This window comes from Plenodomus lingam (assembly GCF_022343315.1).
Source record: "Plenodomus lingam strain CAN1 chromosome Unknown contig_3, whole genome shotgun sequence".
NCBI classification, from domain to species: domain Eukaryota; kingdom Fungi; phylum Ascomycota; class Dothideomycetes; order Pleosporales; family Leptosphaeriaceae; genus Plenodomus; species Plenodomus lingam.
In genome coordinates, this window is record NW_027093944.1 from 3212842 (window position 1) to 3240740 (window position 27899).

General features: G+C 50.7%; 10 protein-coding genes across 10 annotated transcripts; 3 read left to right on the forward strand and 7 right to left on the reverse strand.

Annotated features, from left to right (window-relative positions):
- Window positions 1-660: 660 nt before the first annotated feature.
- On the forward strand, window positions 661-1846 carry IAQ61_008311 (uncharacterized protein; the record flags this gene model as incomplete). The annotated part of the gene is made up of 4 exons (XM_003837007.1): window positions 661-803; window positions 860-1032; window positions 1089-1655; window positions 1728-1846. The coding sequence occupies 4 exons, from the start codon at window positions 661-663 to the stop codon at window positions 1844-1846; spliced, it is 1002 nt and encodes a 333-aa protein (XP_003837055.1).
- A 383-nt stretch (window positions 1847-2229) lies between these two features.
- IAQ61_008312 (uncharacterized protein) lies at window positions 2230-7371 on the reverse strand (the record flags this gene model as incomplete). Its single annotated transcript, XM_066097950.1, has 1 exon — window positions 2230-7371. The coding sequence occupies one exon, from the start codon at window positions 7369-7371 to the stop codon at window positions 2230-2232; it is 5142 nt and encodes a 1713-aa protein (XP_065952447.1).
- A 607-nt stretch (window positions 7372-7978) lies between these two features.
- IAQ61_008313 (uncharacterized protein) lies at window positions 7979-12608 on the forward strand (the record flags this gene model as incomplete). Its single annotated transcript, XM_003837004.1, has 3 exons — window positions 7979-8144; window positions 8205-9289; window positions 9336-12608. The coding sequence occupies 3 exons, from the start codon at window positions 7979-7981 to the stop codon at window positions 12606-12608; spliced, it is 4524 nt and encodes a 1507-aa protein (XP_003837052.1).
- A 347-nt stretch (window positions 12609-12955) lies between these two features.
- IAQ61_008314 (uncharacterized protein) lies at window positions 12956-13864 on the forward strand (the record flags this gene model as incomplete). Its single annotated transcript, XM_003837003.2, has 1 exon — window positions 12956-13864. The coding sequence occupies one exon, from the start codon at window positions 12956-12958 to the stop codon at window positions 13862-13864; it is 909 nt and encodes a 302-aa protein (XP_003837051.2).
- Window positions 13865-15815: 1951 nt separating this feature from the next.
- On the reverse strand, window positions 15816-16649 carry IAQ61_008315 (uncharacterized protein; the record flags this gene model as incomplete). Its single annotated transcript, XM_003837002.2, has 2 exons — window positions 15816-16536; window positions 16591-16649. 2 exons carry the CDS (start codon window positions 16647-16649, stop codon window positions 15816-15818), a joined length of 780 nt encoding a protein of 259 aa, XP_003837050.2.
- A 757-nt stretch (window positions 16650-17406) lies between these two features.
- On the reverse strand, window positions 17407-19653 carry IAQ61_008316 (uncharacterized protein; the record flags this gene model as incomplete). The annotated part of the gene is made up of 2 exons (XM_066097951.1): window positions 17407-19252; window positions 19316-19653. The coding sequence occupies 2 exons, from the start codon at window positions 19651-19653 to the stop codon at window positions 17407-17409; spliced, it is 2184 nt and encodes a 727-aa protein (XP_065952448.1).
- A 1022-nt stretch (window positions 19654-20675) lies between these two features.
- Window positions 20676-22706, reverse strand: IAQ61_008317 (uncharacterized protein). The gene is made up of 2 exons (XM_003836999.2): window positions 22016-22706; window positions 20676-21968 (listed from the first exon to the last, which is right to left on the reverse strand). The coding sequence occupies exons 1-2, from the start codon at window positions 22353-22355 to the stop codon at window positions 20746-20748; spliced, it is 1563 nt and encodes a 520-aa protein (XP_003837047.2). The 5' UTR covers window positions 22356-22706; the 3' UTR covers window positions 20676-20745.
- Window positions 22707-22789: 83 nt separating this feature from the next.
- IAQ61_008318 (uncharacterized protein) lies at window positions 22790-23373 on the reverse strand (the record flags this gene model as incomplete). Its single annotated transcript, XM_066097952.1, has 2 exons — window positions 22790-22827; window positions 22935-23373. 2 exons carry the CDS (start codon window positions 23371-23373, stop codon window positions 22790-22792), a joined length of 477 nt encoding a protein of 158 aa, XP_065952449.1.
- Window positions 23374-26318: 2945 nt separating this feature from the next.
- Window positions 26319-26642, reverse strand: IAQ61_008319 (uncharacterized protein; the record flags this gene model as incomplete). The annotated part of the gene is made up of 1 exon (XM_066097953.1): window positions 26319-26642. One exon carries the CDS (start codon window positions 26640-26642, stop codon window positions 26319-26321), a length of 324 nt encoding a protein of 107 aa, XP_065952450.1.
- A 548-nt stretch (window positions 26643-27190) lies between these two features.
- IAQ61_008320 (uncharacterized protein) lies at window positions 27191-27590 on the reverse strand (the record flags this gene model as incomplete). Its single annotated transcript, XM_003836995.2, has 2 exons — window positions 27191-27375; window positions 27437-27590. The coding sequence occupies 2 exons, from the start codon at window positions 27588-27590 to the stop codon at window positions 27191-27193; spliced, it is 339 nt and encodes a 112-aa protein (XP_003837043.2).
- Between the last annotated feature and the right edge of the window lie 309 nt (window positions 27591-27899).

The window sequence follows — 27899 nt, forward strand, 5'->3', positions numbered from 1 at the left end:
CTCTCCCACTGAACAGGGAACAGCAGGGCTATTTTGGGACATGAGCCGCCATGCACACATACGACACACAATGGGACGAGTGCACACAAGAAGACAAACAGCTCAAGCGCTCTTGCAACACCCCTTGCACACCCATGTCCGCTGCCCCACTGCGAACGGACACCAACACTGCGTGTCGCCAGGCATTTTAAACCACCATGGCATCAGGCATTCACTCTGTCCTCTTCCACTGACGAGTCCCCATCCTGTCAACTTTCAAGCCTGACGAGTGTGTACCCCCATGCATGTCACGGATACATGCATTTGCATTTGCATTTGCCAGACAAGACGATTGTGTGCTGCCATGGCAGATGACCGTATCAAGACATTGGGACAAGGCTGGGGGGAGGGCATCTACTTACCTCGGTTGTACATTCTTAACCCCCGGGAATGGGCAAAGTGTGACGTTCACAAGCAAAACGGAGCCGCACTCGCACGATGCGGAGCTGCGACGACTCGACCTCTTTTGACGCCTTTTCATTCACCCCACCTGGATGATCGCACGCTCCGTTGGAAAAAGGACACATAGCTCTCGACAGCACATCCATCCGACACGACCACGTCCTTCCCTTTCACCCCACCTTCTTACCAGACACGAAGATACAGTCGACCGAACCGGACATGTCGAATACGCAGCAGAAAGCGCAGGCTCAGCTCGCGGAATCCACGGCGGCAGTGCCGCAGACAACAGCCGCCCAGCAGAGCGATAATGTTGCCCATGCGCTTGCTGGTGCCGGAGGAGGTCTACTGTCCATGGCCTTGACGTATGCCTCCCTTGATCCTCCATCGCAGCCACAACATGGCCTCACAACGCCCACAGATATCCCCTCATCACCCTCTCCACGCGCGCACAAGTCGAGTCCAAGCGCGCGCAGTCCTCTACTCTCGATGCCGCGCGTCGCATCATCAAGCGCGAGGGCATTGCAGGTCTGTACGCAGGTCTCGACTCGGCCCTCTTCGGAATCAGCGTGACCAACTTTGTGTATTACTACTGTACATCCTCCCCTCCGCCTGCCATGCACATACGCCCCATATTGATTCCAGCAAAGGGTATGAATGGACGCGCTCCTTCTTCGAGAAAGCCGCACGCAAAGCCGGCCGCGCCTCGTCCAAACTCACCACTGTGGAGTCGATGCTCGCCGGCGCCCTAGCCGGCAGCGCAACCGTCCTGATGACAAACCCCATCTGGGTCGTCAACACACGCATGACGACGCGCAAGTCGGAGGCCTCGGAAGACACACTGCCTGACGTGGCGACCTCCAAGCCCACCAAAGCGCCCTCGACGCTGGCCACGCTCTTCGCTCTGATCCGCGACGAGGGCCCAGCGCGTCTCTTTGCAGGCGTCATGCCCGCCCTCGTGCTCGTCATCAATCCCATCCTGCAATACACCGTCTTTGAGCAGATGAAGCAGTTCCTCGAGAAGAAGAGGCGCGTCACACCCACCGATGCCTTTTACCTCGGTGCCGTGGGCAAGTTGCTCGCAACCAGCATCACCTACCCGTATATTACGGTCAAGAGCAGGATGCACGTTGCCGGTCGTGACGGGCCGCGTGAGGACATGTTGACGACCTTTAGGCGGATCATCAGGGAGGAGGGATACAAGGGCCTGTATGGCGGTACGTCTTTCTCTTTTCTATTGTCACCGTGTTTTCTAGGGCTGGGATTGCTGACGCGAAACGCAACTTCAGGTATTGGACCCAAGGTCACACAAAGCGTCATCACAGCCGCGTTTCTGTTCGCCTTCAAAGACGCTCTGTATGCGTATACCGTCCAGGCCCGCAGGAAGCTCGCAGCGAAGAGGTTGTAGAGCCAAGGGAGCAGACTGCCTATGGTTGGGTGTACTGCCTGTGCTAGAACAGAACAAGTACACGAAGAGGGAGCATGTGCCCCATCCCAGCGTGTCTGCATCACACCGACGAGTGCATGGATGGCAAGGTGTATGAGTGGCAAGACGGGCTCGATTGATCAGGGGCATCATTGGCGTAAACTCCATGTTAGACTGGGCAAAAGGTGCAGTATCAAGCAGTCTACAGGTACACGTCAACCACGTTGTTTGGGCCATGAGAATCATCACATCTGCTCCTCTTTCGTGACTGAGGATTTTGATCATCTTACAAAACTAAAGGGCCACACCAGCCAAGGAGTGAGACTGCCACCACGAATACAACAGTCTACACGCAGTGGGGAAACTCAAGTCAGTAATCCCTGCGTGAAGTCCTCGAGGGCAGCACGATACTGCTGGCTGTACTCTATGGCGATTTGCTGCTGATACCAACTGTGCCTTGCATTGTGGTCCGCCACGAGATTATGCGCCAATTCGTGGCAATAGGTGAAGAACCAGCTGTCGAGAGCCCTCAGCTTGCCCTGCTTGGTTGCACATCCCTCACTGTGCAAGGCCATAAACCAAGCCAAGTTGAAGAAGAGGGTGCCGCTCATATTGAAAGCGACTGTGTTTGACTTGCGGTCGAGAAAGATGCAGACGGCAGCCGGGTTGACTGCAAAGACAGTGGTGAGGCCAAAGATAAGTGGCAGAAAGGCTGACAACGGACTGGCAAGCTCAGCACGAGGCGCACTCTCATCGCGGCCATAGTAAACGTCAATCTGTCGGCCAGCAAAAGGCACAGCGAATGCCTTGTGCAGGTTTTCCCACTGCTCTCCATTGCAGTAACCGCCCTTGTCCAACTCGGTCGGATCCTGATGATGCCTTGTATTGATATTGGCCATGCCTGTTGGCCGACATTCCTTGATGGCATTTTGTATGTTGGACCTGGTGGCTTGAATATCGCGACTGATCTGAGGGCCATCAGTACCAGCAAACGGTTGTTCCGCTGCAGTCTTGAACCCAAGCTTTTTGGCCCAGTTGTTGATCAGTCCCTTGTCTGCCAATCGACGGCCATGCTCTGCAACTTCCATGCCCGCTTCGGGACTACCAAAAGAGCCTGGCATCTGAACTGGCTTTTCGGGTGTTTGTGGTGGAACATTTTCAGTCTCTGGAGCGCATGCAAGGCCAGACTTGTTTTGCTCCATGATACGCTGCTGTTCCTCTTCTTCACGTTCTTGCTCGACTTGTCGCGCAATACGAGCCTCGTGTTCTTTTCGGCGCAAAATGCGCTCGACATTGATACCCTTTTGCTGCAATCGGCGTAGAGGCTCAGTCAAAATGCGTTCGAGCGCAATCGCATCGTTGCGCTTTGGACGCGTGACTAGAAGCCTGACAAGTTCGCTTGAAACGTCGTAGAGATCATACTTGTTAGTGATGCTCAAGACATAGCCTGTACCACGCACTTTGACAATAGCCGCAGATCGCTTTACTGACGTTGCCACGTTGCGCTCCACAAGCGAGTACCGAATAGATATGTCGGACACGCACTGCACCGTCAAATTTGATCCAAGCCACTTGACGTCGTGCCTGATGGCTTTGGAGGACGCATCGCGCTCATACTCGTGCAAAAAGAGCCTCGCACGTTCCAAGATACCCCTACGCAAATCCTGTGCAGGTGTCTGGTCGCGAGCAGGCGTGCCGATGCGCTGATCCGTCTTCACAAGCTCAGAAACCTTTTGTACGCCAAAGCGGGCATAAAATTCTTCGACCAACTCTTCTTGAGGTGCGGCAATGATAAAGTCGCGAAAGCGGGTCATGTACTGGACATTATCAATGATGACAATCTCGCTGGGTTTGTTCAGAGACCATTCGCGATGCATGTTTGGCTCGTCGAGATCATCTAGATCCTCACCATCGGCTTCCTCCTTTTTCACATCTTCCTTGATATCCCGGTATCCGAGCAGCATTCTAGAATTGATCAATGTCTTGACCAAGTCTTTGTCTTTCCAAAGGTTTGCGGCGTGCTCTGCTAGCTTCCTTAACAAGTCGAGATACTTTTCCTGACCAATGGTGTTGAGGAAACGAGTCGGGTTCTTGGCAAGAAGAGACGCGAGATCATGAGTGCTGGGCTCGTGTTTTGCACCAGCCTTCAGCAAGAATGCTGTCGCCTCGGCGCTATACTGTACATAGTCGAGTATGCCACGATACTCTTGGTCTCTACCGACGAACACATGTTCGGGTGGGTCGTAGTGGTGGATCCGCATTTCTGTCTTCCCAGTCTGATGTCTCGTGCGATCCTCGAACCCACTACAAGAGGGGTCCAGATAGTACTTACGAAAGATTGGAACAATATTGGCAGTCGCGAGGTTCGCAATGAGACCCTTGTACTGGTCCAAGTCTGATGCTCGAGTGGCTAAATACGCAAATTGCATCTCAGCATCGAGCTTGGTCTTCGGCGGATTTTTGAGCAAGTACTGCACACACGGGGCTATGCTTGGATCTTTCTGGACGCCGAACTTGTCGGCGTGTGGACGTAGATCACTGCGGAGAACAGCAAAGCCGAGACAAGCTGCGCTCTGGTTTGTATAGCATTGGAATGGACCGACAAGAGTAGGAAATGGGGCCTGTTCTGTGGGCAAAATGGGCCATGTGAGGGTTGCGAATCTCTGTGCTTCGGCTGCATACATATTCTTGTAATAATTTTGCAGAAAGTAGTCCATGGCGAGCTTATAAAGTATCGAATCGTTCTCCTGACCAGCCTCGTACAAGACCTTTGCAACGGCAATGGAATCTGGCCATTGTTTGAGACCCAAACGCAATAGTAAAGTGCCTTCGCGCGAGGTAGATCGAAACTCGAATGGCAATTTGATCTGAGGGAATCCTAGTGGCAGTATCGCGGGATCCGGAGCATGTAGATCTGAGACCTTGAACAACTGATTGGGCTTGACTGATGCACCCTCCCCTGGCAGAAAGGGCGTCTCCCGTAAGCGGTCCAGATCCTGTTTAGGAATCTCGTCAATTACGGAAGCAAAGTAACGAATGAGATCTACGTGGTTCCAAGCGGCCTTGCCCTCTTGTTGTGTATCGCGATTGCGCATCCTATCAAACACCATAGGAAGATCGATAGTTTTGCGCACTCCAAGGGACAGTAAGAATTTTTCCTTCGACCCAGCAAACGTCTTTACAGTGGGCAAATCATCGAAAAGTTTGACCGTAGGGAAATAGGTTTCTGTTGGTCGGCGCATGCCTAATTTGGTTGGCATAATGGCGTGTGGTGTAAGAATCTTGACAATGGTTTCTTTGGAACTTGCGTCGAGCTGTTCCCAGCACTTTGATGTCAGTGTCAGTACTGACAAAGCCAATTCTTCGTCTGTAGAAAAGGCCTCCAGCTGTGGTTGGGAAGTCATATGTCGGAGCCATCGAACCATGGACAGCTCCAACCACCCAAAGAGTTGTAGCTGCCGAACGGACATGCCACGGGTGAAGACAAAAGGAATGGTATCTGAAGGCAAAGGAAGAGTAGGCGAGATCCTGGCTGGATTGACGTAGGTGCTAATGTCCCCTAGAGCGAGAATCCGGCCGGAATTCTTTTCAGGCTGCACATCAATGTTGGCTACAGTAACCTCAAAAAGGCTACGGGAGCCTGGCACATCGATCTCCCCTGTCTCGAGTTTTGCGCCGCACCATTTAAGGAATTCTATAAGCTCTTCTTCGTTTAATGCGCGAGACTCGAGGCCTCGTCGAATGTCACCCATTGTCAAATCTGTGATAAAGCCACGATTATGAAGACTGAGCATGAAAGTTACAGCCCCATTCGCAAGCTCCTGTGGTACCATGGGGACTTGCCCGAGGAAGCTCAAAGTTTCTGCCGGCATGCGTACATTCTTGCTTGGCATGATGCCCTTGGTCGATAATATGGAAATGGAGCGTTCCTTGGAACAAGTCCAAAAGGCCTCGTCTATCTTTTCGCCCAATGAGGTGGAAGGATGCGAAGCATTGGCCGTGTACTGTTGAAAAATGTAAACGGCTCTAGCAACCAAGGACTCCATGGGTTCTTTGCCAAACATATCGTGTATTGCATTCATTTCAAACATGTAGGTCATGCGACACGCCAGCCCAGCTACACGCAGCAGCTCAATGTTCCAGGTTGAAATGTAACGGGCATTCATATCCACATTCTCTCTTTCGACTGTTGGTATAAGAGATGGCGCAGAAACGTGGGCGAGATAGCCAGTCGTTTGTGCAGTTGGGAAACCAATAAAGATGCGACCCGACTTTGTGGGCAAGACTTGGGCGAAGATTTGGGAACCAAGATCAGCCGTGTTGCCTGACCCAGAGGTGACTGTACTGGTAGGATCTTGATAGGGCGACGTCAGTAAAGCAATTCTGGTGGTCTTTGGCGGAGGCTTTTTGGTAGCCCGTTCAATCTCTGCCGCAAAATTCCGTGAAACACGCGTCGCGACCTCCACATTGCAAACTTGGAGGAAAATGGTGCTCTTAGATTCGCCAGCAATCTCAAGACTCGCATCAGGCTTCTCGGAGGGTGCTGGTTTGATAACCTTGGCAGCTGGGGGTGGAGGTGCTGCAAACTTGGAGAAAAAGCTGCGTAACGAGGAGCCAGCGTTGCGAACTTCTTGCTGTACAATTTCCGCAGCTCGCTTGGGCGCAAGTTGCGCAGAAGCAATCACATTAAGCCAACTCGCATCAATTTGCGAATGCTGTCTTGTGACGTTGGTCACGCGCATGAGCCCACCCTCGGTCTCTGTCTTCAGGCCCTGCGAAACCGTGACTTGTTCAGGCGGAGAAATCTTTTTTGAGAAAGACGCTACCACGTAATCGTCGACATGGAGTTCGATAGACTCGAGGCCGACAAAGGTCAGACTGGTAGCCAAGAACTGGCACAGCGAAGGTAAATTTGGCAGTTTTGAAGGATTGTAAGATGGTGATGCTGTATTGGCTTGTCGGTAATCTAATGAAAAGATGGTGTCTTTGGTCGTATGTCCAGGTGGTACCGTTGAAATCTTGGTTGATAATGTGTTGCCTTTCCAGTAGAATGCCATGGTTTTATCCCCAGAGACAACAAAGGGTTCGTCACAATCAGCAAAGACGCTGTAGAAACCGACACCAAAGGCACCAATCTTGGTCTCATCCGGATTTCCGTCTGCAATACTCTTGAGGCGACTCCAGTCTGCGGGAGTGAAGGGTTGACCATTATTAGTTACGACTAATCGCTTCAGGGTATGATGTTGAATGACATGCTTCAAAAGAATGGAATCATCTGCACCTTGCGGTGCGGGTACATTTAAAGAAGGATCCGTCTCAAGCCTGATCGTAACCTTGTTGGCCTTGGCGTCGGCGGCGTTTTGTATGAGCTCTCGTAAAGTCGTGTGTTCGCTAGAATACCGTGCCAAGACCTTGTCTATTAATGCTCTTGTATTGACAGTAACCTCGCTATCGAAGCCGTCGGCCATGGTCTGGTTGCGCAGACGCGCATAATCAATCGTGGCCATCTTGGGGGATCCTGTTGAGCGTCCAGGAAGCGCATGAGAAGAGTACACTACCGTATCGGGTACTCGCAGCCAGACTGGAGTGAAAGTATAGTCGTACGCCTACAATGTGTGATGTGAAGAGGATGAGAGATACCAGTAGGGCTCGTGATGAGGTCGACGATGTTGCCTGATAGGTGCCTACAGCACCCAGCCAGACTCTGAAACGTCAGTGGCAAAGTCCGGGGAACCTTGCAGAATGTAAAAGAAGCTTGGTAAGTTTGCAAACTACTCCTGCTCATGCAAACGCTATGTAAGAAAGGTGAAGAGCAAGGACAGCAAACAGAATAATGGGCGCAAGTGGTTGGAGTCTTGAGCTGGTCTCGACAAATGTCTCGGACTGGCATTTGGGGATGCAGGTGCAGGGGCCATGTCCAGATACGGTTTAGCGCCAAACCTTGGGCCCACCGCCTCCAATGTTGAACCGGGAGCTTGAAGCATCGACAACAACCCGTTGTGTGTTGCGTGCAATATTCGTATACGCGATGCAGGCACCCGCCCACACTGTCTTCATTTGCTGACCAATCTCCTCCACCTCGAACTTGGGGTCATCCTCATCCTCAATGTTGCCATGGGTGCTGACCCTTTATCCCCGATTGCGCCCGCGCGCATCAGGGCCCTTCTTCTCCCGGTGGGACACATTAGACGTTCACGCTTTATGGTCTATGTCGACCTCTTCCAACAGCAGTCGCTGGTTAGGCTAGGAGACATCAGTCCGGATCCTCGCCCGGACCGTAGTACGAACCCTTTGCGAACATAGATCATGCCCAAATTGTGCTGACCTTGGCGTCCAATAGACATGTTCTCTCCCTTGGCGTTCCCCGGTGGAACTGTACTCTATGATTTGGCAACTGCAATGCCTCTTGCAACTCACTTATCATTGTCTCCATTTGAGCAATTCAGGGAGCCGCTGCTCGTCATTGGCATTGGCGACTCTTCCGAGTACGCCTGGCTGAAGCCGTCACGTGCATCCACCGATGACTCGTCTGATGACGTTTTTGAACACCCCGACCCTCAAGATGAGGGCGTTATTACACTCCAATCTGCAGTGTCTGACTTGAAAGAGCAATTCCCACGAGCCTATTCCCATAATCTCATAATGTTCGACTCGATGACTCAAGCACGGCACCCATGTCTGACCCCAGAAACGATGTTGATCCCACCAACAAGCCAGCTCAAGACAACCACCATGAAGACAGTCATGTGCGATTTGACCGCAACTCTACTCGCGGAGATGACTACGCTTGCCAAATCTATTCAAGCGTTGCCAACCGTGATTTCACCTGCATCGCAAGGTGGCGCACTTGAAGGTACGCCAAACTGGGCAGCCCCAGAAGGAGCAGGGTTTGCTTTCTCGAGACGCAATTCGCAAGTACCCTTGACTACGAGGCCAGGATCTTCGGCAGACGGTACGTCGCGAGACATGCACCGCATGTCCATGCCCGTACTATCATTAAATGCTGGAGGACCTTTGACTATAGACGACCCAAAGACTGCATCACAAGATACCCAAGGCACCCATACGCCGCCTACAACCTTTGATGAAATATCCGGCGTCAATGCTGCAACAGGAACCCCTCCCTCGCGAGGTACCTCCAAGGCTCGATCTTCAAGTAAAGATGCTGCAGCCGAACGGGTCTCAACTCATGGCTTTGGTTCTGGCGGAGTAAGTGAACGAGCGCGTAACAAGGGTCGAGGTCGTATCAGCATTGTCATCGGCACCTTGTACCTATGTGCAGGGCAGTGGCATGAAGCCATGCGAGAATTGATGGATGGAGCCACTCGAGCTCGGGCTCTCAGCGACCATTTGTGGCACGCCAAAGCTCTTGAGAACATCATGGTGTGCTTGCTGCTCTTTGCATGGGCAGGCATTGAATTCGAAGTTGGTATCTCCCGTCTTAAGAGGCGTACCTAGCTGATGCATAAAGATCCCCCAAATATGTTGTCCGTCTTTTGACAAGACAGGGAGCAATAAGTCGCCTACGCATACGCCATCTAGCAGTGGACAAGATGTAGGTGGACCTTCTGGAACAACGGGCTATGATGCTTCTCTCGAAGCTCTAAACTCACTATTGCCCGACTTGGTCAATATGATTCTGAACCTGTACACTCGCGCGGCCAACTTTGCCGGAGAATCTTTACCTGCTCTTGCTTTCTCCGAATGCATCATACGGTTCTCGAGATTGCTTGCTGCAATGAACCTGTCTGCCGGCTATCTAGACAAGGACGCATTGCGATACCTTGTCGAAAATACCCCTTATAAGCAGAAGCCGAGACTTTCTGTCCCACGACTTAACGTACATCCCACAAGAAACGACATTGCATCTATGCTTTTCCGTGCACTACCCGACCCCATCGACGCTTCTTCAATGCATCCCACTGATCGCGTGGTCGTCCTTGCAGGCATCGCATCTGTTCTTTCATCCCTAGGGTTACATAGAAAAAAGGCTATTGTGATGAAAGAGTTCATCACTTCCATGACGCCGGGCTTAATACAGGCACGAAAAGTAGGCGCCGCAGAGATGGGTGTACATCCGGCCGCTGGTCTAGCTGCGCTCAATGCTGCTAGCGGTGGCAGTCTTGGTACCAGCGCTCTAAATCTTGGAGACGGAGATGACCAGAGCGGGATCCCGGAGTTTCTTGGTCTACTCGGTCGCATATATGGTATACCAAATTCTAAGAGTGCCAACTCAGATCATGGGCCGTCGAGCTTGGTTGGGAGCACCAATGGTAAGCCTAGCGAAGCCGCCATTGAGGCGATTTTAAAAATCTCATCATTGCGAGCTTTTGGAAGCCTCGCACTGAAATTAGAGATTCTCAGAATCTGCATAGGCTTTTGCGAAGCTCTTCCAGACTTCGATGGCCTGCTTCACTTTACAGCTTTACTACTACGTGTGGCTGGCCCAGGTACAGCACCACGCCCCAACAGTACGGATGTTTTTGTCTCTCTCCCACGCGATGAACAGGTCAGGCTGTACTCCAACATATCTCGAACAGTGACTGCGGTCAAGAAGCTGGGCTTACGGGATGTCGAGACGGAGTATTGGGATGACTTTCTCGTTAGGGGTCTGTTCATACTCGAGGAACCTGAAATAATGCGGCTTACTCACCACCGACCGGCGGAGCTCAAGACGATCGGACCACATAAAGAAGGGCCATTCATATACAATGCATGGTTAAAGATGCCACGATCCAGTGCAACAGACCCCATTCTGGTTGCTAATGAAGAGTACCGATTCTTGATTGCGCTGCAAAATCCATACGACTTTGAAGTTGGTGTTGAAGCGCTGAAGATTGCAGCAGAAGGGGTCGAATTCCATGCCCTCGAAGAGCATTTTACATTGGGCCCTTATAGAACCCAAAAGTTCCAGATTGGGGGGACAGCTCGCTCTCCTGGAACCATGTCAATCATCGGTTGCCATGTCAAGCTCGTTGGGTGTCGCGAGCGTCTGTTTCCCATTTTTTCCGAGCCCTGGAAACCTAAACGCGAGTTAAAGATGAAGAAAATCGGGCTGAAAGCATGTCTCACTGCTCCAAATTCAAGGCCTTCGTCAACTATTGCTTCGACAATGGAACCAGGGATTGTTTCACAACCAAAACCAGAAACGTTGACATTCACAGTCATTCCAGATCAACCCGTTATCGAAGTCACTAGCGTGTCTCTACCGCAGTCAGCAGTCATGATCCTTGAAGGAGAGCGAAAAAGGTTCAAGATTACGGTTAAGAACATATCCCGCACTACAGTGGTGGACTTCGTTCATATTTCTTTCATCGATACAGCGACGACAGCGATTGAGGCAGCTTCAAACAACAAAGATTTGCCTCCTGCTGAGCTGCACGAACTCGAGCACCAGCTAGCACACTATCCTTCTTTGATTTGGTGCAAGCTTCAGGACGACGACTTCCCAAACATACAGCCAGGGATGGAGAAGACTTTTACTATTGAAGTAGTAGGACGAACACGGTTGACCGATGCAACTATCCACATTGACTATGCGAACCTAGGTAAAAGAAGATCAGAGGTACAAGAACGATTCTTCACGCGGCAGGTCGTTGTGCCAATAAGCATCACTGTCAATGCCAGTGTTCAATTACAGCGTCCTGACATTGTTGCGCTGTCGAACGACTTTGCCTGGTGGCGTCGTTCCGGATCTTCGAATGTGGATACTCTACAGGACCCACCCGATGGCTCGTTGGAGGTAGCTGGTAACGCTCTTTCTACGGGTCCTCAGGACATGCAGTTTGAGGAGCTTGACGATGAGCGTTGCATGCTTTTGCTGGACCTTCGAAACTCGTGGCCTAACCCATTGTCTATATCACTACAAGTACTACGTCCATCTCCCGCTACTGATGGCCAGGAAGAAGTATGGGATAAAGCGAATGCTGTAAATGAGATTATTCAACCAGGTCACGTCAACAGAGTAGCCGTAGTGCTACCAAAGATACACTTGAAGGCACCACACGCTGCAATACCATCTCTAAATCCTGCGAACCAGCGACAATTTGTCGTAAGTACCAGCAAAATTTCACCCGAGACTGAGCGAGCAAGTCGAGAGGCCTTTTGGTACCGTCATGCACTCTTGGCGTGCGTACGCGGATTTTGGCGCGAAGAAGGCAATGGCCGGCACGGCGAACTGGAGCTTCGTGGTATACGACTCTCCCCGCGAATGGTCGAAGCAATCAAGCTGGAGGATCTTGCCATTGAGACGAGTGTCTCGTCTGATTATCCTGTCATGGAAGCTGGCGAAGCAGTTCGTCAGCTCGGTCGCGCCAAGTTTCAAGTTTTTGTTGACGAGTTTCTAACTGTGCGGACAAAAATTCGCAATCGCAGCCCTCACCCCATCTCGCCAATACTCCGGCTTCAACCGCATGTAGCAAACTTACCACACAATATCGCTCTGGATCTAGACAAGCGGTTCTCGTGGACAGGTGTACTACAGCGCAAGCTTCCAGTAATACCACCCAGCCAAACAATCGAATCCGATTTGGGCATCGTTGCGCTTTGCAGTGGAACCTATGAGATTGCTGCTACGGTGGATGAAGTGGAATTGATAATTGATGAAAACAAAGAGGATGGGATGAGAGCGAGAAGCGATACGCAGATGTTGTTACAAGCCGAAATTTTGGGCAAGCCGAAGTTGCGGAGTTGGCATTCGAGTGAGCCATGCACAATCATCGCTAGGAGGAAAGAAGCGGTGTGATAACGCTTTGTATAGACGAATGTGACGAATACAAGAACTTTGAGGATTCAGTCCTCCCTTAACTGCGCTCGGTTGGACTGCTGCATCTTGGCCCAAGTACAGAACGAACTGAGATACTCTATCCATTGTGAAAGTCAAGGAGCTTGTCTCAGCTGTCAAGACGACCTTTTGACGCAGACTAAGAAAGTCTTTTCCTATTATGGAGTTGTCTCGAAAGGGTCTATTGTTCATCAACGTAGAAACGGCTTTGGGTGTGTTCTTGTTTTTTGTAACAATACAACCACATTCATCACGCTCATAACCACATAAAGTACGATTCTTATTTGAAAATAGGAGGAAGTAGCATCATGTCCTATCTTAGCATTTTATCCAGCGACATCATCAACAAAATTGCAAGTCACCTTAACGAAGCGGACCGCCGGAGCCTGGAAGAGGCTCACTATTTTCCTATAGGGAAGCCGACACCAAACCCAAAATCCATGGATCGCTTCAAGACGGTCAAGATCTCCTTGTTCAAGCTCAGCATAGACACATTCGACAAGCTCACTAGAAACACCACCATCGCGTCCGCAATTCAACACCTCACCATCGGCACAGAAACCTTGGACCAGTTCCACCATCTCATTACCGACGAGAAGATCACAGAGCAGCAGCGCGAAGCTTACAGCGCCCTGATTGCAGAAGAAGCAGCATCCAATGCCAATCTCGCAACGACCTTGCACAACATAACCACCGCACGCCTATCCAGCCTAAAGTCAATCTCCATTGAAGATCGCCCTGCGCACCACAGCCTGGGATCCTGCAAGAACGAGCCGCTTCGCAATCTAGCTTACTATGAGATCAAGCATCTCACTGGCATCGATCTGCGCTGGAATGGACCCTATGCTGCTCTTGATACTCCATCTAGTGTAGACCTTCCCGCCTTTCCGATCGCAAGTCGTGTTCACGCCTACACAACTGTCTTCACCATCTTACAAGCCCTTCCAGCGTCTGAGAAGCACGTAAATCTTGACATTGTTATGCGCGGATACTATGGCTGTGAGGGGGTAGATGCCGAATGCAGGGGCTTCATGCCTGAAGTCTTTGACGCTGGTGATTCTTTGTTCGAGTGCGCGATTGGGACGCAGCTTCGGAGTATGTCGGTGGATATGTGTGGAGCAGAGAGTGTTTGGCTGAGTAGGTTGAAGACTTTGGTTGCGCTGCGGTGTGGTGTTGTGGTGAGGCGGGAGGGCGGTGAGGGCGAAGCTGCGATGTAGTAGCAGTGTTGTGGATACTTGGTGCATCGGCGTGAGGGACTGGATTGGAGTATTTATCATAGATTTTCGATGTTGAATGGATGAGCACACAGCTCTTGATGCTGGGCATTAATGCATGTAGGTGTGGACCCTGCTCTTGAACCTTTCTGTATACAGGCCAGTAAACACTGCACCAGATCAGGCACGATTTTTGCAACACAAGAGGCTGTTCTGTATGCCCCAAGTTACTTTGAGTCGCTTTCTTTGGGCGCAGTTGTGAGACAATTCCAATGACATTGTCTGCTCCCAGAATATCGAGAAAATGAAGAATTGAACAAGTATGAAGGGTTTCACGGGTCACATGAACCAGACACAACCCGCCGTGTGGTTATGGAGTGTTGTGAACTATAATGCGAGAGAATACTAACGCGGAATGAGACATTGAAATCAACCATGTCTTTTCTTGCGCAGACCAAGAGGCGCAGAAAAGACATCAACAAGTCTCAGTCCCGGTTTCAGATTCCTGTTTGGATACCATGCGCTCGCAAGTGAACCATCATCAATGAGTGGTAATTATAACCAACAGTACAAAATCGGCTCAAGAAAGCGTATACCTCGAGTCCATCACATGGGAGAGAAAACCCCATAAAACTCATTGATCGACCTGGTTATATGTTTCAGAAAAGCAACAACATTATTGATGAGATTTCTCGAGATTTCCAGGCATACAATATCCACCAACACCTCATTCATATGCAATTACAAACCACATTGGCCCAACCCACATCCCGGAGTTGATAGAGATTTTCCACAGGAGCAGAGAAGACACTGGCTAGTCAGTGAGAGGATATTTGGCAGCTCCACGGCTCACCGCCTGCTTTAACTAGAGCTTGAAATATGGGGACAGAGCGGAGCGGCGTATATATACGCGCTACACTAAGGCCAACGCCGGCCTGCGCATCAGCTATGCAGATTTTGTTTGCATGTGCTTGTGTGCGAGTTGGAGACGACGCAGTCTCGATCATATGGATGGAAAGGTCTTGATTTTCCAGTAAAGTAGCATTTCATTTCAAGGACAGACTCGTCATTTTGGCACTGCGCCAAATGCCCAAACCCAGATCCAGAAAAAACTCATCAGAAGACTCACTCAGCTTTTCAGAAGCTGTACGTATTTAGCAAATACACCCACCAGACCCACAGTCCCCCCACTCATATTCAGTGTATATGTACGCACAAGTCATCTCTCTCCAAATCATAAAAATGATCCAGCGCAGTTTCGTCACACGCCCATCTCATAGCTCTCCAGCTGGGTATATTGCCGAAGCATGATTAGCGCGGGGAGTCCAATAACAGGACATATTGAAGTTTGGAACTGCGTTTTGAATTCAATTGTGTAATGGGGTTTCGGTGGTGTGAGGATGGAGGTATCTGACCTGTTTAATAGTGGATAGCGGCGACTACTGGTGTGTCACATGATCTGGTAAGTAAAATTGTATATATATTGCAAATATTCGCGTAGATTGTGTGCATGTATCAGAACTGAAATTCTTTTGAGAATGCAAGCTACCTCATGAGACTTGTTTGTTACTCTCGGAAATCAGTGTAGAGGTGGGAAAAGATGGAAGTTTTGGGTGCATATGTGTATTGAGTTTTGAAACCGCGAGTTATAAAAGGCCTAGGCGTATATATCAGCTGGTAGATGTACATCACCAGCCCTCCTACCAAATCTACAATTTAATCATACCAACAAACATACTTCAACGCCATCTCTCACCTTCCCCCCAGAATCCTACAAAACAACCACAAGACGTCCTACTCCCAATAAACCAATCCCAACATAACCCAACACACACTCAATCTTGGCCTCGTCCACATCCTCGTCCTTGTAGAATTGGAGTCCATATGACAACATGAACTGCTCTGAATTGGCATAGTGCGCTTCGATCCAAGCGAGTTGGGGGTGGGTGAAGTTCTAGTCTGCTTGATGGCCTTGCCAGGCTGATTCGTCATCTGACTCTTCTTCTTCCTCGTCAGACAGTTCGGCGTCACGCATGACGGCACGAAGAATAGCGCGGCCTTCGTCGCGGTCTTGCTGGATGTGGATGTTGAGACCGTGCTGGGTTAAGAAGTGGAACTCGGAGCCGTAGTTTTTCTTGAGAAAGGCGGTTTCCTCGGCGGTGTAGGAGGCGGGATTTTGCCCAGAGGTGGATAGTCCATTGTTGGCTTGGAAGAGTTGCCACTTGCGCCTCTCGGCATCTTCCCATCGACAGCCGAGCATGTACAGCTCGTCCTCTTTGAGCACGTACGGACCGAGCGGTGGCCCGTTTGGTGGAGAGCGGATTTTGATGGTGCAAAGCGGGCGTTTGGGGTCAAAGTAGGCGACGTTTTTGCCCTTGCTGTCTTTGATTGTGCCTTGGGATTTGGCGCCGGAGCGAAGTGTGAAATTGTATCCATCAGACATGATTGGTTGGCCGATGAAGTTGCAAAGACAGTCCGGGACGTGCAAGACGTTGTGGAGAAGGAGAGATGAGTGCGAAGCGACACCAGAAGTGTTGGGTGAGCGCTTTGTAGGGATCTCGACGGTGCCTATTCCTAGCACGGCAAGGTGATGGGGCGGGCTGAAGAATGGTGAGCCATCCACTTTGGATGTGAAGGGCGTGTAGGTTTTGAACCAGCCGCGGTCCTTTGCGACGCTGATAACGCAGTGTTAATGGTTGATGCTGTCGAGTTGGCTGTATCAGACTTACTGTACGTTGGCGTTGTTGAGAAAGACCCAGTCGGGACACAGGGGTGAATTGTTGTCCATCTCTCTGTCAGACTGCTTGACGTGGGTGTTTACAGTGGTACTGGGTGATTGAGGCTAGATGAGACGTAGTGTACTGATGAGACTGCGCTGCTACATGGGGAGATACGGTCGAGAGGTTGTACTTGGTCAAGGTTGTTTGCTATGCGATTCCAAGTTTGTTTGTTGTGTGTGCTTCCAAGATTGTTTGCGATTGTCAGGTGCCGTCCACTACCGCAGCATCAACCAAAAGCAGCCACGCCAACTCACAGCACCAGCACTTACCCATCTCACCGAATGAGTATGAGTGGAGTTGCATGTTTGCTACCCTACCTGCCCATAGCCATGGAGACTTGTGAAATACGCCCATAGCCTACTAAACAAACCCTCTCATCCTCGTACCGACAATCTACACATCATCTCCCATCATCCCATCATCTCTATACATGCATACACCTCTCAGTATCAGTCCTACCCCAGATTTACAACAAAACCCCGCAAACAAGAAGAAAGAAGAGAAGAAAGAGAGAAAAGATGAAAAATCAAGATGAAATAATGTATACCTGCCCCCCTTGAAATCCAATCCAATCAATCCAATCCAAGCCGTAGCAGCACACCAAACCAAACCTAATAATACACACGACCATTCCTCACAGCCTGTACTCACTCACATCAAGAAAAGAAAAAAAAAGAAGAAGAAGAAGAAGAAGAAACCCGACGCCACTCCCCCTCCACATTCCCCGCCCAGCAACACCATCCCCAACCCCTCACAATCCCACTCTCAATTCGCCATACCCGACGCCGCCCGCCTAAGCTTATAATCCGGCAAAAGGTCAAAATCATCCGTCGCACTATTATACCTCCACGCCTTGAACTCGACCCCATACGGCTTCGGCTCAAGCTGATACAGCATGCCGAGCGGGGCCTCGAGATCGGCAACGTCCTCGCGCTTGAGGCCCTGAAAGTAGGCGAGCAGGACGCGGGCGACACTGCGATGCGTAATCAGCAGACAGTGGTCCGTCATGCGCTCGAGCTCGACAATCACCGGTCGGATCCGGTTGATGACGTCGAGGTAGCCTTCGCCGCCGGGGCCGGGGTAGCGGTACGCGAGCTTGTCCTGGCGCCGGCGGAGGTATTCGTCAGAGTACTTGGACCGGATCTCGTCGTACGTCAGGCCCTCCATGATGCCCGCGTTGAGCTCGTCGAGCATGCGCATTTGCTTGACTTCAAAGTCCTCGTCACAAAAGTATTGTGCCGACTGCACACTGCGCTTCAGCATACTAGTCCACACGCAGAAATTGTGCGCCTCGTCGATTTCATGGCTGTAGTGCGGATTCGGCGGCGTATGGTCCCCGGGCGCTGGGGGGAAATGGGTATTGGCCATCTTGTCCGCTTGACGGACGGCCCATTCTTTGCGTTGGGTAGAGATGAAGCGCGTCATGGCGCGAGCGTACCTCTGCCCGTTTTCGCTCAGTTCAGAGTCGCCGCCTATCTTGCCCGCGACGTTGTCGGTGGACTCGCCGTGTCGCGTTATCCAAATCATGCGCGGGGCGAGGTTGAAGTTGAGGAGGTAGTAGACAGCCTGGCCCGCCAAGAAGCCTTTGATCTGGTGGGAGATCATCTTGCGGCCCACGTCGACCATTTTCACATATGGCATGTTGTTCTCCTCTTCGTAGTCGCCAATCGGCACGTAATTCTTCTCGTAAATGGCCACGCGCTTCTTGAAGTCGGCAAGGGCGGCGACGGGGTCCTTGTCTTGGTAGTCGGGACCAGAGAGCTTGAGACGCATGTTGGACTCTAGCAGGGACTGGTCGCGGCAGACGGACTCGACAAAGAGCACGTTGAGTTCGGGGCCGGCGCGTTGGCGAATCTTCATCATGATTTGCTTGCGGCGGGCGAGGGTGCTGTTGGTGGCGTCGAAGATGCCCACGGAGCCGTTGCCATTGAGAATGTAGTCGAGGAGGTCGTCGAGGGTTTCCATGGCACATTGCTCTCGCAGTTGTGCTGCGCGCTGGTTTTGGGGATCGAAGAAGTCGGCCGACTGGTCCATGGCGTCGTCGCCGCCGCCGCCATTCGTCTCGCCATTCGACTCTCCGTATGGCGACAGTGACTTGGGTCCTGGACTGGTGACCTCGACCCTTGGCAGCTGTGCATCCTGCCCATCATCGTCTGCAATCGCACTCCCTGTGCGAAGTGGGTCTGGTCGCTTGGGCGGTGGGTCCGAAGTGCCGTCCTGGGCCGGATCGCCATTGATGAGAATTTTTGCAGCGATTTGCGGCAGAGAGTCTTTGTGGTCCTGGAGAGCGCGCCTGACACTCGAAGGGACGCGCTCAAGACTGGCCTGGGACAGGCGGAAGCCACTGGCACTGGCAGCCACCCTGCGCTTCTCGCCCACGTTGAAAATCTTGGTGTCATGCTGCAGCCAGTTCAGATAGCGGGCCATCTTCTTGGTGATGTAGGATTTGCCGCGCGCGGGCAGGCCGACCATGACGATGACCAGCTTGGAGCCGACATCGCGCTGGGCAATCTTGCCGTCGGGCGAGACCTTTGATTTGGTGAGGCCGGGGATGTCGAGCGTGGTGGGGCGCAGGCGCGGCGTCGATGTGGTGGAGCTGTTGCGCGTCAAGCTACTGCCTCTGTCAGCGTGTGCAGGGCAGAGAGGCGGCGCGCGCGTGGTTGGTGAGGCCTACTCTCGGGGGCTGCCGGGCTGCGAGGGCTGCGGGGTGTCGCTCAAGGCGCTGCCCACGCCGTCCTTGCCCACGGGCTGGTGGTGGTGGCCATGTTGAGGATGGCGGAGGTGTCCTGGACAATGGGCATTCAGCGGCAGGGGCTTGAGCTGGCCATGGTGCTGCGACGACTCCTTGATGGCCTGTACGCTCTTGGGCTGGGCTGTGAGAAGGGGGGTTGAGGTCGGCGTGGATGACGAGGGTGAGGGGCGGTCGGAAGAGGCGGCTTGGGCTTGGGCGTTGTCTTGGGCGTGGGCTTCTTCGTGGGCGTGGTCGTGTCCCGGCTGGGCGAGTTTGCTCATGAGGAGGTTCCGGGCGTAGACGGAGTGGGTGCTGGAGCGGCGGTTGCGGCTAGGAGGGGGGGTGGTTGTCTGGGCTTGTTGTTGCTGGTGAGGATTGTGATTGTGATTGTGTTGGAGTTGGAGTTGGAGTTGGAGTTGGTGGCGTTGGCGTTGATGCTGCGATGAGCAAGAGGCGGAGGATCGGCGGCCTGGGTGGCTCAGTCCTGGTCCTGGTCCTGGTCCTGTCACTGGTCCTGGCACCGGCCCTGGCAGGGATACCATCGACGGCCACTAGTCACGCAAGAAGAAACTAAAGGAGGAGGAGGAGGAGGAGAAGAAGAAGAAGAAGAAGAAGAAGAAGAAGAAGAAAAAGAAAAAAACTTGGTCATATAAGAACAGATGGCTGCCGAGTTGCTCTTTGGAGGGGGGGATGGCTGTTCTTTTTTTCTTTCCACAACCCAGATCGATGCTGCCAGTCTGGCCTAGAGTCAAGTACTTCCTTGTGCTGCCCTGGGTTTCCTGGCATTTGTCGTTTCGTGGATTGCATACCTGGTCAGGATGTACTCCGTACCACAGTACTAGTATAGTAACAGTAGAGTAGGATGCTTGCAGCACGAATGACGCAAGCAAATTTGTTCTCGGACCAACAACCCCCACGCCGCATGACTGTCTTCTTCCGTCTTCGGCCCGTCATCGGCACCGGCCAAGCCCACATGTGATCTTTCATTAGAGTACTTTACTAGTAGTTACCTAAGCGTACGTTACTTTGCATACTTCACTGTACAATACTCTGCTGTGCCCGCGGGCCCTGTCCAGTTCTCTAGCCGCCAAACGGCTTGTTTCCAAACCTACCGTACCGGTAAGCAGCAAGCGCGGTACTATTGGATATTTTCACATGTCAATACAACAACATCACCGGCCCAAGTCTACGATCCTTTCAACTACCATACTTGACTTGTGGAAATCTTCTTCAGATAAAAAAAAAAAAAAAAAAAAAAAAGAGACATGTTGGAAATGGTCACAGGCGAATGCATCCACATCTACAAGAACATTCAATGGAAATCTGTAGTCCAGCCAAGTCATATGCTACTCGCCATACACTCTACAACATTCTCAACCTTCCGTCCTACCCGTCAACTCATCACCAACTCCCTTTCCCAACCCCTCTCCACCCTTCTCCTTCTCCTTCTCCTTGCCCTTGCCCTTCTCCTTCATCTCCTGCTCCCTCGCCAATACTGCAAAAATCTCCTCAATATCCTGCTCATCCCCCTGACTCTCCTCAAACGCATGCAGCCTCGTCGGCGTGTTCAGCGTCAGACTAAACTCCCGCTTCCCCCTCAACTCGGGCGTACTCAGCCGACTGCCCGCCACCGCCAACTCATCCGCTGCCATGTTGCCCTTGTCATTCGCATGACCCTTGATCCACCGAAACTTGGTCTCTGCCTTGCAGAGAGTCCGCTCTCGTATCCGCCCAATGATAGGCTCAATGAGGTCGCGGTTCTCCACTGGTTTGCCCGCCGCATTGCGCCAGTTGTTGGCCATCCATTTGTTGCACCACTCCGTCAGGCATTTGATACTGTAGTTACTGTCCGTCACGATTTCCGCCGACCGGTCAATGGGTATGTGGTCGAGTGCTCGCGCAACCGCCGTCAGCTCGGCACGCTGGTTGGTTTGTCGGTCACCGCGTAGGGGTTCGGAGACGTTGCGCGGGTCACGGGGCCCAAAGTATACGCCTACACCTGCTACAGCACCTGTACGGCCATTCCCAAGGGAGCTGCCGTCCGTGTAGACGATAATGGGGCCAGTAAAGTCGCCTGTTGGTTGCTTTGTGGTCGCGTTGAGTTCTTCTTCCGTCTTGGCTCTGATCTGTCCGGTTTCGACGTCCAATTTGATGGTGCGGTCGAAGCCATCTTCTGCATCGGGAGGGAGAGGGCCCATGCCAGGCTCATAGACAATGTCGCCATTCGTCAGGCTCGAATTGGGTGCATCATTCTCCTTTCTTGCCTTCTTGGCTGTGTTCACGCTGTCCTTGGTGGTTTTGCCCGTGGCTAGCGATGACTCGGAAAGGTCACCCCGTAAGCTAATGGCCGCGCTCTTATCTCGTTTGAACTCGTCCACATAGGCTTGTGCTTCGGCGTGCGTAGCGAACGCCTTGTGCTTGACTCCAGACGCGCCTTTTATTTGTGCTTGAACCTCGCTCCAGTCTGTGTATATGCCGGGCACATGTCCAACAGCTACCGCGTAATACTTGGTCTTGCCCTTGCTGGACTTGGATGCAGAACCAGCGCCGCCTGTAACCATGGCTTCTGCTTCAGCGTAGGTGTCAAACTTTTTGACTGCCCGGACTCAGTGACAGCCTTTCAAAACTTGCCACTTTACTCACAGATCGGGTTGTCGTAGCCGTCGACTTGTGCGTGGGCCTCTGGCCAGGACTGATATACACCTGGTTTCCTTCCGACCTTGACGGCATAAAACTTCACTGCTGTATCTCTTTTACGCTTTCCACTCGATGTGATTGAGGTGACTGAGTTGGGACCCGGCATTGTGTCGGAATCGAGAAGATCTGAAATGTCTTCGCACGTGGAAAAGGTGCGTTGTCTGGGTGCGGTGGCAGATCGCAATGGATTGCGTTCGATAGGGGTGGAGATGAGCGTCTTCCTTGCAAGACGCGTTAGTCTAACAGAGTGACAAGACGAATGGCTGAAGGATCGTCTACAAGTCATATATTGTTAGAGGCATGCGACAGCGAAGGATGTGCTAATTAAGACAATATTGGTTGTCGGGAACGTACTGCTCTGTCGTTTGTAGAGCAGCAAGGGTAGCTCGCTGGAGTGACGTCCTCAAGCCCAGCCGCATGCGTTGTATAATTCAGCACAAACGACCGCGTCTCCCACTTGGGTATGTGGCGTTGGCGCGGTGTCGTACAGTAAGATTGGAAGTGATGGGATGGTGGTGGATGTGTGCATGTGACGATTCCGGCAGGTACAGTGCCAAGACTCGGATCTGCGGAGTTCATCGCGGAGGTGCTTGGACCCTGTCCAGGTGAGCACAGCACACCACTACTCCTACCACAACACGGTACCTTCACCAGATCCAAGCTCATTTGAATCAAGTCAATATTGCTGCAAGTATAGAATTGCATCTTTTCCTTTGGAAATCACTCTAAACCAGAACCAGAACCTTTGTATCCAAGGCCTCAAAAACAAAAAAAAAAAAAAAAAAAAAAAACTCCACACCGAACCTAAACTTCCAAGACCAGGGCTCTTCCGCACCGCGCCAAGCTCCATCAAGCACCAAGCTACCTACAACCTCAGCACTACCGATACCGTACCAGACTACAGACCTCACGTACACCACACACTTCCAGCCCCCAATTTCCAACTTCCAACTTCCACCGCTACACTCACAATGCCGCCCCCCCACCTCCCCTCCACCTCCCACCACCGCCACCACCACAACAACCCCACCATCATCCTCACCCCCTCCGAACTTGTCGAAATCCGCGCCGCCCAACGCACCTTTGAAGGCGCCTACATGCGCACCGCCATCGGCCAGTTCAGCTTCGCACTCATCGTGCTCAAGATCTTTACCTCCGAGTTTTATAGCATCGGGGCGTTGTTTGCCGTGTACGGGGCTGGCATCATGGGCGTGGGCGCGCTGAGACGGAGTGAAGGTATGTATAATTATACATGTATGCTTGTATTTGTTCGTGGAAGCAGTGCTTGGATGATAAGAGGCCATTTTTTTAATAAAAAATCCAATAAAAAAGTATGCGGATGCAGTGCAACGGTAAGGCTAACATGTACCCCTTATACAGGAAATAAGCAGTTCTTCTCCGAAGTAGGCGAAGACGGACTACGACGGAAAAAATTCCGTACGAGTGGGAATGTGGTGTCGGTTTTGACGGCGTTGAGTGTCTCGGCGTATGCTTGTCTGTTGGTGCTTACCTTGCGCTTGGACTCGTGATGCGTATGGATGAGGTGGGTGAGGTGGTGATTGGAGACTGTAGGTATGCAAGTGCGGTGTTTTGGAGTTCTCATATACCCTTTTCTTGCCATTCGATCTGAGTATCGGATGTAACCTTCAAATTGCAAAGCGTATTTTTATCAGCCGTAATTCTGTTTTTAATGATTATATTCAGTTTACACGCTTTGCCTGTAACGCCTTGTTTGTAGAGATCCAGGAATTGGCTGTCAAGGATGGTGGATTCAACGATTACTTCATTTCTGGAACATGTATATCTGCAAGAAGTATAAATATGACAAGTGTACAAATTTCAACCTTTGTTTAAAAGAGAACGCTGCAACAAGAGTTTAGCTTCGTTCATTCTGTGGCATCGTGGGTACACAAGATTATTCCCGCAGATTCATCATTACAAATTCAATACTTCCAAAATGCAAAATAACGTAGCATATCACAAATTTCCCTACTAAATAATACATTTTATAGCATTACAACTTCACGATTATGAATACAGACATTATGTTGAGTGTGGGCTAGCTACGATAACATGCTGTGTAAATGTAGAAATTAGAGAGTTTATACAACAACCATCTCCTTCCTAAGCTTAATAAAACTACATATATCAGTTACTACCGGTAGTGGGATACAGTAAATGAAAGTAGTCAGAAGAGATGATATTAGAAAAGCTTGTGTGATCCTACAGCGTGAATACTTTACTAGGTAGCCGGCAAAATGTGCTGCAAGGTACAGCCCTTTTATTTGATCATGTTGGCATTATAAAACACGACATGTATGTGATGCTCCGACTCCAATAGGCAAGCCAGCCGGCTGGGACCTTCTTTCTTAGCACACGGCACAGTAGTGATGCTCACAGGGGCATACTTCGCGGTTGAATGTCCCGCCTGAGTCCCCGCATTCTCTACCGTACTGAATTAATGCGCTGTAATCATATTCGTGGAAATACATGAGCGCCAAAGAGCCCAGCCCAAGGCCGAAGCAGCTTGATATTGCTGAGAACGCTTCAGCCTCAGATCAAAGGCGAAAGAAGAGTGCGGCATGTGGATATTAGCCTGTATCACCGTCCTTTGCCTGCGTGTGTCTAGTGTATTTGTTAGTAGTCAGCGCTACGGTCTTGAACAGCATGGCGCATTCAATTCGCTGTCCTTGCGCTGATTTCTCTGGCCGAGCGATGCTATGTCCGATTGATGAACGACCTGAACGGTGGTGTTGAGGGTCTCGTTCATAGTGACTGCTATCTAGAAGCGCATTACAAGGTCCCGCTAAGTGAGATCCAGATGCTTGACAAAGAGCTTAATTTACCAGCTATATCGTTTGCTCCCTAGACTAGCTGCATCCTGGTATGGTGCCCTGAATAAGTAAGCCCTTCTAGTCTACATGCACTTGCCATTTGAAGTAACGCTTAGTAGTACAGGCTCGTGCAGAGACGCTTCGAAGTAGATCTGAGATAACGGACCCCTTGCTACGATCTTCCCCAGAGGTTCACGAGTTTGTTCGGCCAGATCTTGCACGAGACAGCTAACTGCGTCACCCCTTGGGAAGTGCTAATTGTCCTCGCCCATACTACTAATTTAGGTATAGTGCCAGGGGTTTCGGCTGCCTAACAAGATCGTGCTTAAAGCCATGTATTTTAAGCTTGAAATGATATAAAATACAAATGTAACATAGCAAGTACATAGGAGGAAGGTGTTTCAAGGGTATTAGTGTAGTAACGTTAGGGTGTAGTACGGTTAAACGTGTAGTTAGATGAGGGATATAGAATGTATATAAAACGGCTCCCCCTTTTATCTATGGAGCGTAATATTTAGTAAAATATGATAAGCACTACCCGACACTACTAAGTTGCTAAGTCGATATCTATACCAAAACAGGCAGGGTGAGGGCGATAAGTCTATTGTGGCAAGGACAATTAGCAACTCTCTCACCTCTGGCCACTGGGGTTAGCGCTACGACACCGTATTATGTATGCACCTCATAGATTTACGTAACCTACCCAAGACTCTACTTTTCCAAACAGGAGTGCTTGAAATAAGGTACCTTATGGTTTAGTTGAACAATGGCTAACTAGAACACGTGCACCAAGTGACTTCAACGGCCACCAGCATAATACCAACACAAATCATACAATTGAGAATCAAGTGGAACCCCTGTACCACAGAAGTACGTAAGGTAGCGTGACATAGCTTGTGTAAGAACCCACGTATTCAAGGAGTGTTTGCGAGCATATGGGCCTGTAAAGCGAACCTAGATGAACAGTTGCTTACAATCGTCGATCAATACTTATCAGTACAAGTTACAACATGCAAAGCAAAGCCCAAGTACAGCATAATCGCCTGGGCCTTTGGAGCTAATAGGGACGGACACTTGCTTTGAAGTGACCTTTCTTAGTGCAAGGCGCCGAGCGAAGTTTTCAGATACACCATACAAGCACCGCAAATACACCTCACTGAGTACACGAATGCAGTGTTCAAGGAAATATCACCAGAAAAGGTCCTACTGACCGAAATCAATGTAGAGGATGCGGCGATAGTGCCTTGTTGCTCGGCATCAGTTCGAAGAGACTCATCGTAAGATACAGGTATAAAAATCAGAGACGACACCTTCTCTGTTCAAATCATCCAGCAACTCTTCCTACTAATCTCAAGTGCTTTCATCTCTTGCAATTTTACTCTTCCACGTCATTTCTCAAATCTTAACAGATTTTTTCACCTGTTCCAACCAATACTCAATATGAAGGCCAGCCATATCTCCCTCATCCTCCTCTCTGCCCAAGGGTTGTCAGCAGCCGCGATCGACCCACGAGCTGCAGTGGTACGCAACCCAGGATTCATTCCAAAATTTTCACTCAGTGCTGACTCGATGAGAATTGCAGAACGCAGAACTTGTGGCCCGGGGACTAGTCGAAAATCTTTCTCTCGACGTCTCCCATCTTTTGACTCGAAGTGGGGGTACAGATTCTTTGGCGGAGTTTCGTGCACCCAAAGCCCCAGCACCAACAAGGGAACTACTTTACTTACATGCTCCGACATCCCTTAGGTATGTATGAAATTGAACAAGGTAGTAGTCGTCATACTATTTTGAAATGAGTTTGTCAAGATCCCCTACACAAGCATGTCCGGGAGAGGGAGGGCATCAAATTTGAGATTCGCTTTTCTTCAGCCCATAGTTTATGTACAATTGTGACATTTCAACAATGCCTTTTAGTAATCTTTTGCCCAAAGGTATAAAGTACAATAGTATTTTCATTGCCAAGACAGCAGCCTGATCGGATGCCGTGACTTTTATCTAGAAGAGACGGGAGAACAAGAGAAATCCAGCAAACAAAAAAAAAGCCTCCATGATGCCAGCCCACAGAAAACCACCAGTATAAACGAATATCAAAACTCCCACAAATTCATCGTCGTCCCAAAGCTTGACATTTGCAAGAATCAGATATTCAGACAAAGCACTTGGACCTGGCTGTTGTCCTGTTTCTCTATTATCTTATCCCAGTATCCGAAAAAAGGCCCCATCCTCGCTCCAGAAACAACCTTGGCGCGTCACCATCAAAAGGCGTGATTGAATACCGGACCCATGACTACGCAAATTCAAAGCGTTCATTACAGTGCGACAATTCGCGGAAGCAATGAGGGCACAGGTTGAGACCCTGTGAGGATAGGGCTGCAGATGCGGCCTTGAGCACTTCGTGTGTGGCTTTGGGTGCCATGCGTGCAGAAGGTGTTGGGGCCGATGATGGGCCTGCGGGCGTGGAGTTGTTGGAGTCTGTGAAATGATTAGACTTGGGTCAGATGATTTTGAACATGCAAAGTATGGTAGAACCTACCTGGCATTTTGATATCAGGAACGCGGTAGAAATTGTTCAGTGTTATACTCTTGGATAATTGATAGTCTTGGACAAGAGGTCTTTGAAATGCAAATCTCGTAGGTATGTGATGTAGCAAGTTTTTTTTAACGTGGTCTTGTTCGCCATGATACATACCATGGTATATATATATGTATATGCTCATACCTATTCTTCTTTGCCCCTTTATCACCCCATGCTAACAAAAAGAAATTCCTATGCAAATTCGTTCCGACAAATCCCTAGCTTCTGTGCAACGCAATAGGGATGAAATCATGTGGCGCCACTCGCCTCATGCTTTGGCTCATGCTTTGGTGACGCAGAGTGGAGTGATGACAAGTCTGGCGACGCGCGGCCCCACTTTTAGCCGCTAGTGTGGTGTGAGATTTCCAGGGCCGATTCTTCTGTCCTTCCATGACGGCTGACCGATTGATTGATGGATTCA

Bases quoted from the DNA above. Each gene is read 5' to 3' on its own strand.
- IAQ61_008317 (XM_003836999.2), bottom strand. From the start codon at position 22,355: ATGACTTGTAGACGATCCTTCAGCCATTCGTCTTGTCACTCTGTTAGA. The intron at 21,969-22,015 runs GTGAGTAAAGTG...GAGTCCGGGCAG, and splicing joins CGGCTACGACAACCCGATCT to TCAAAAAGTTTGACACCTAC.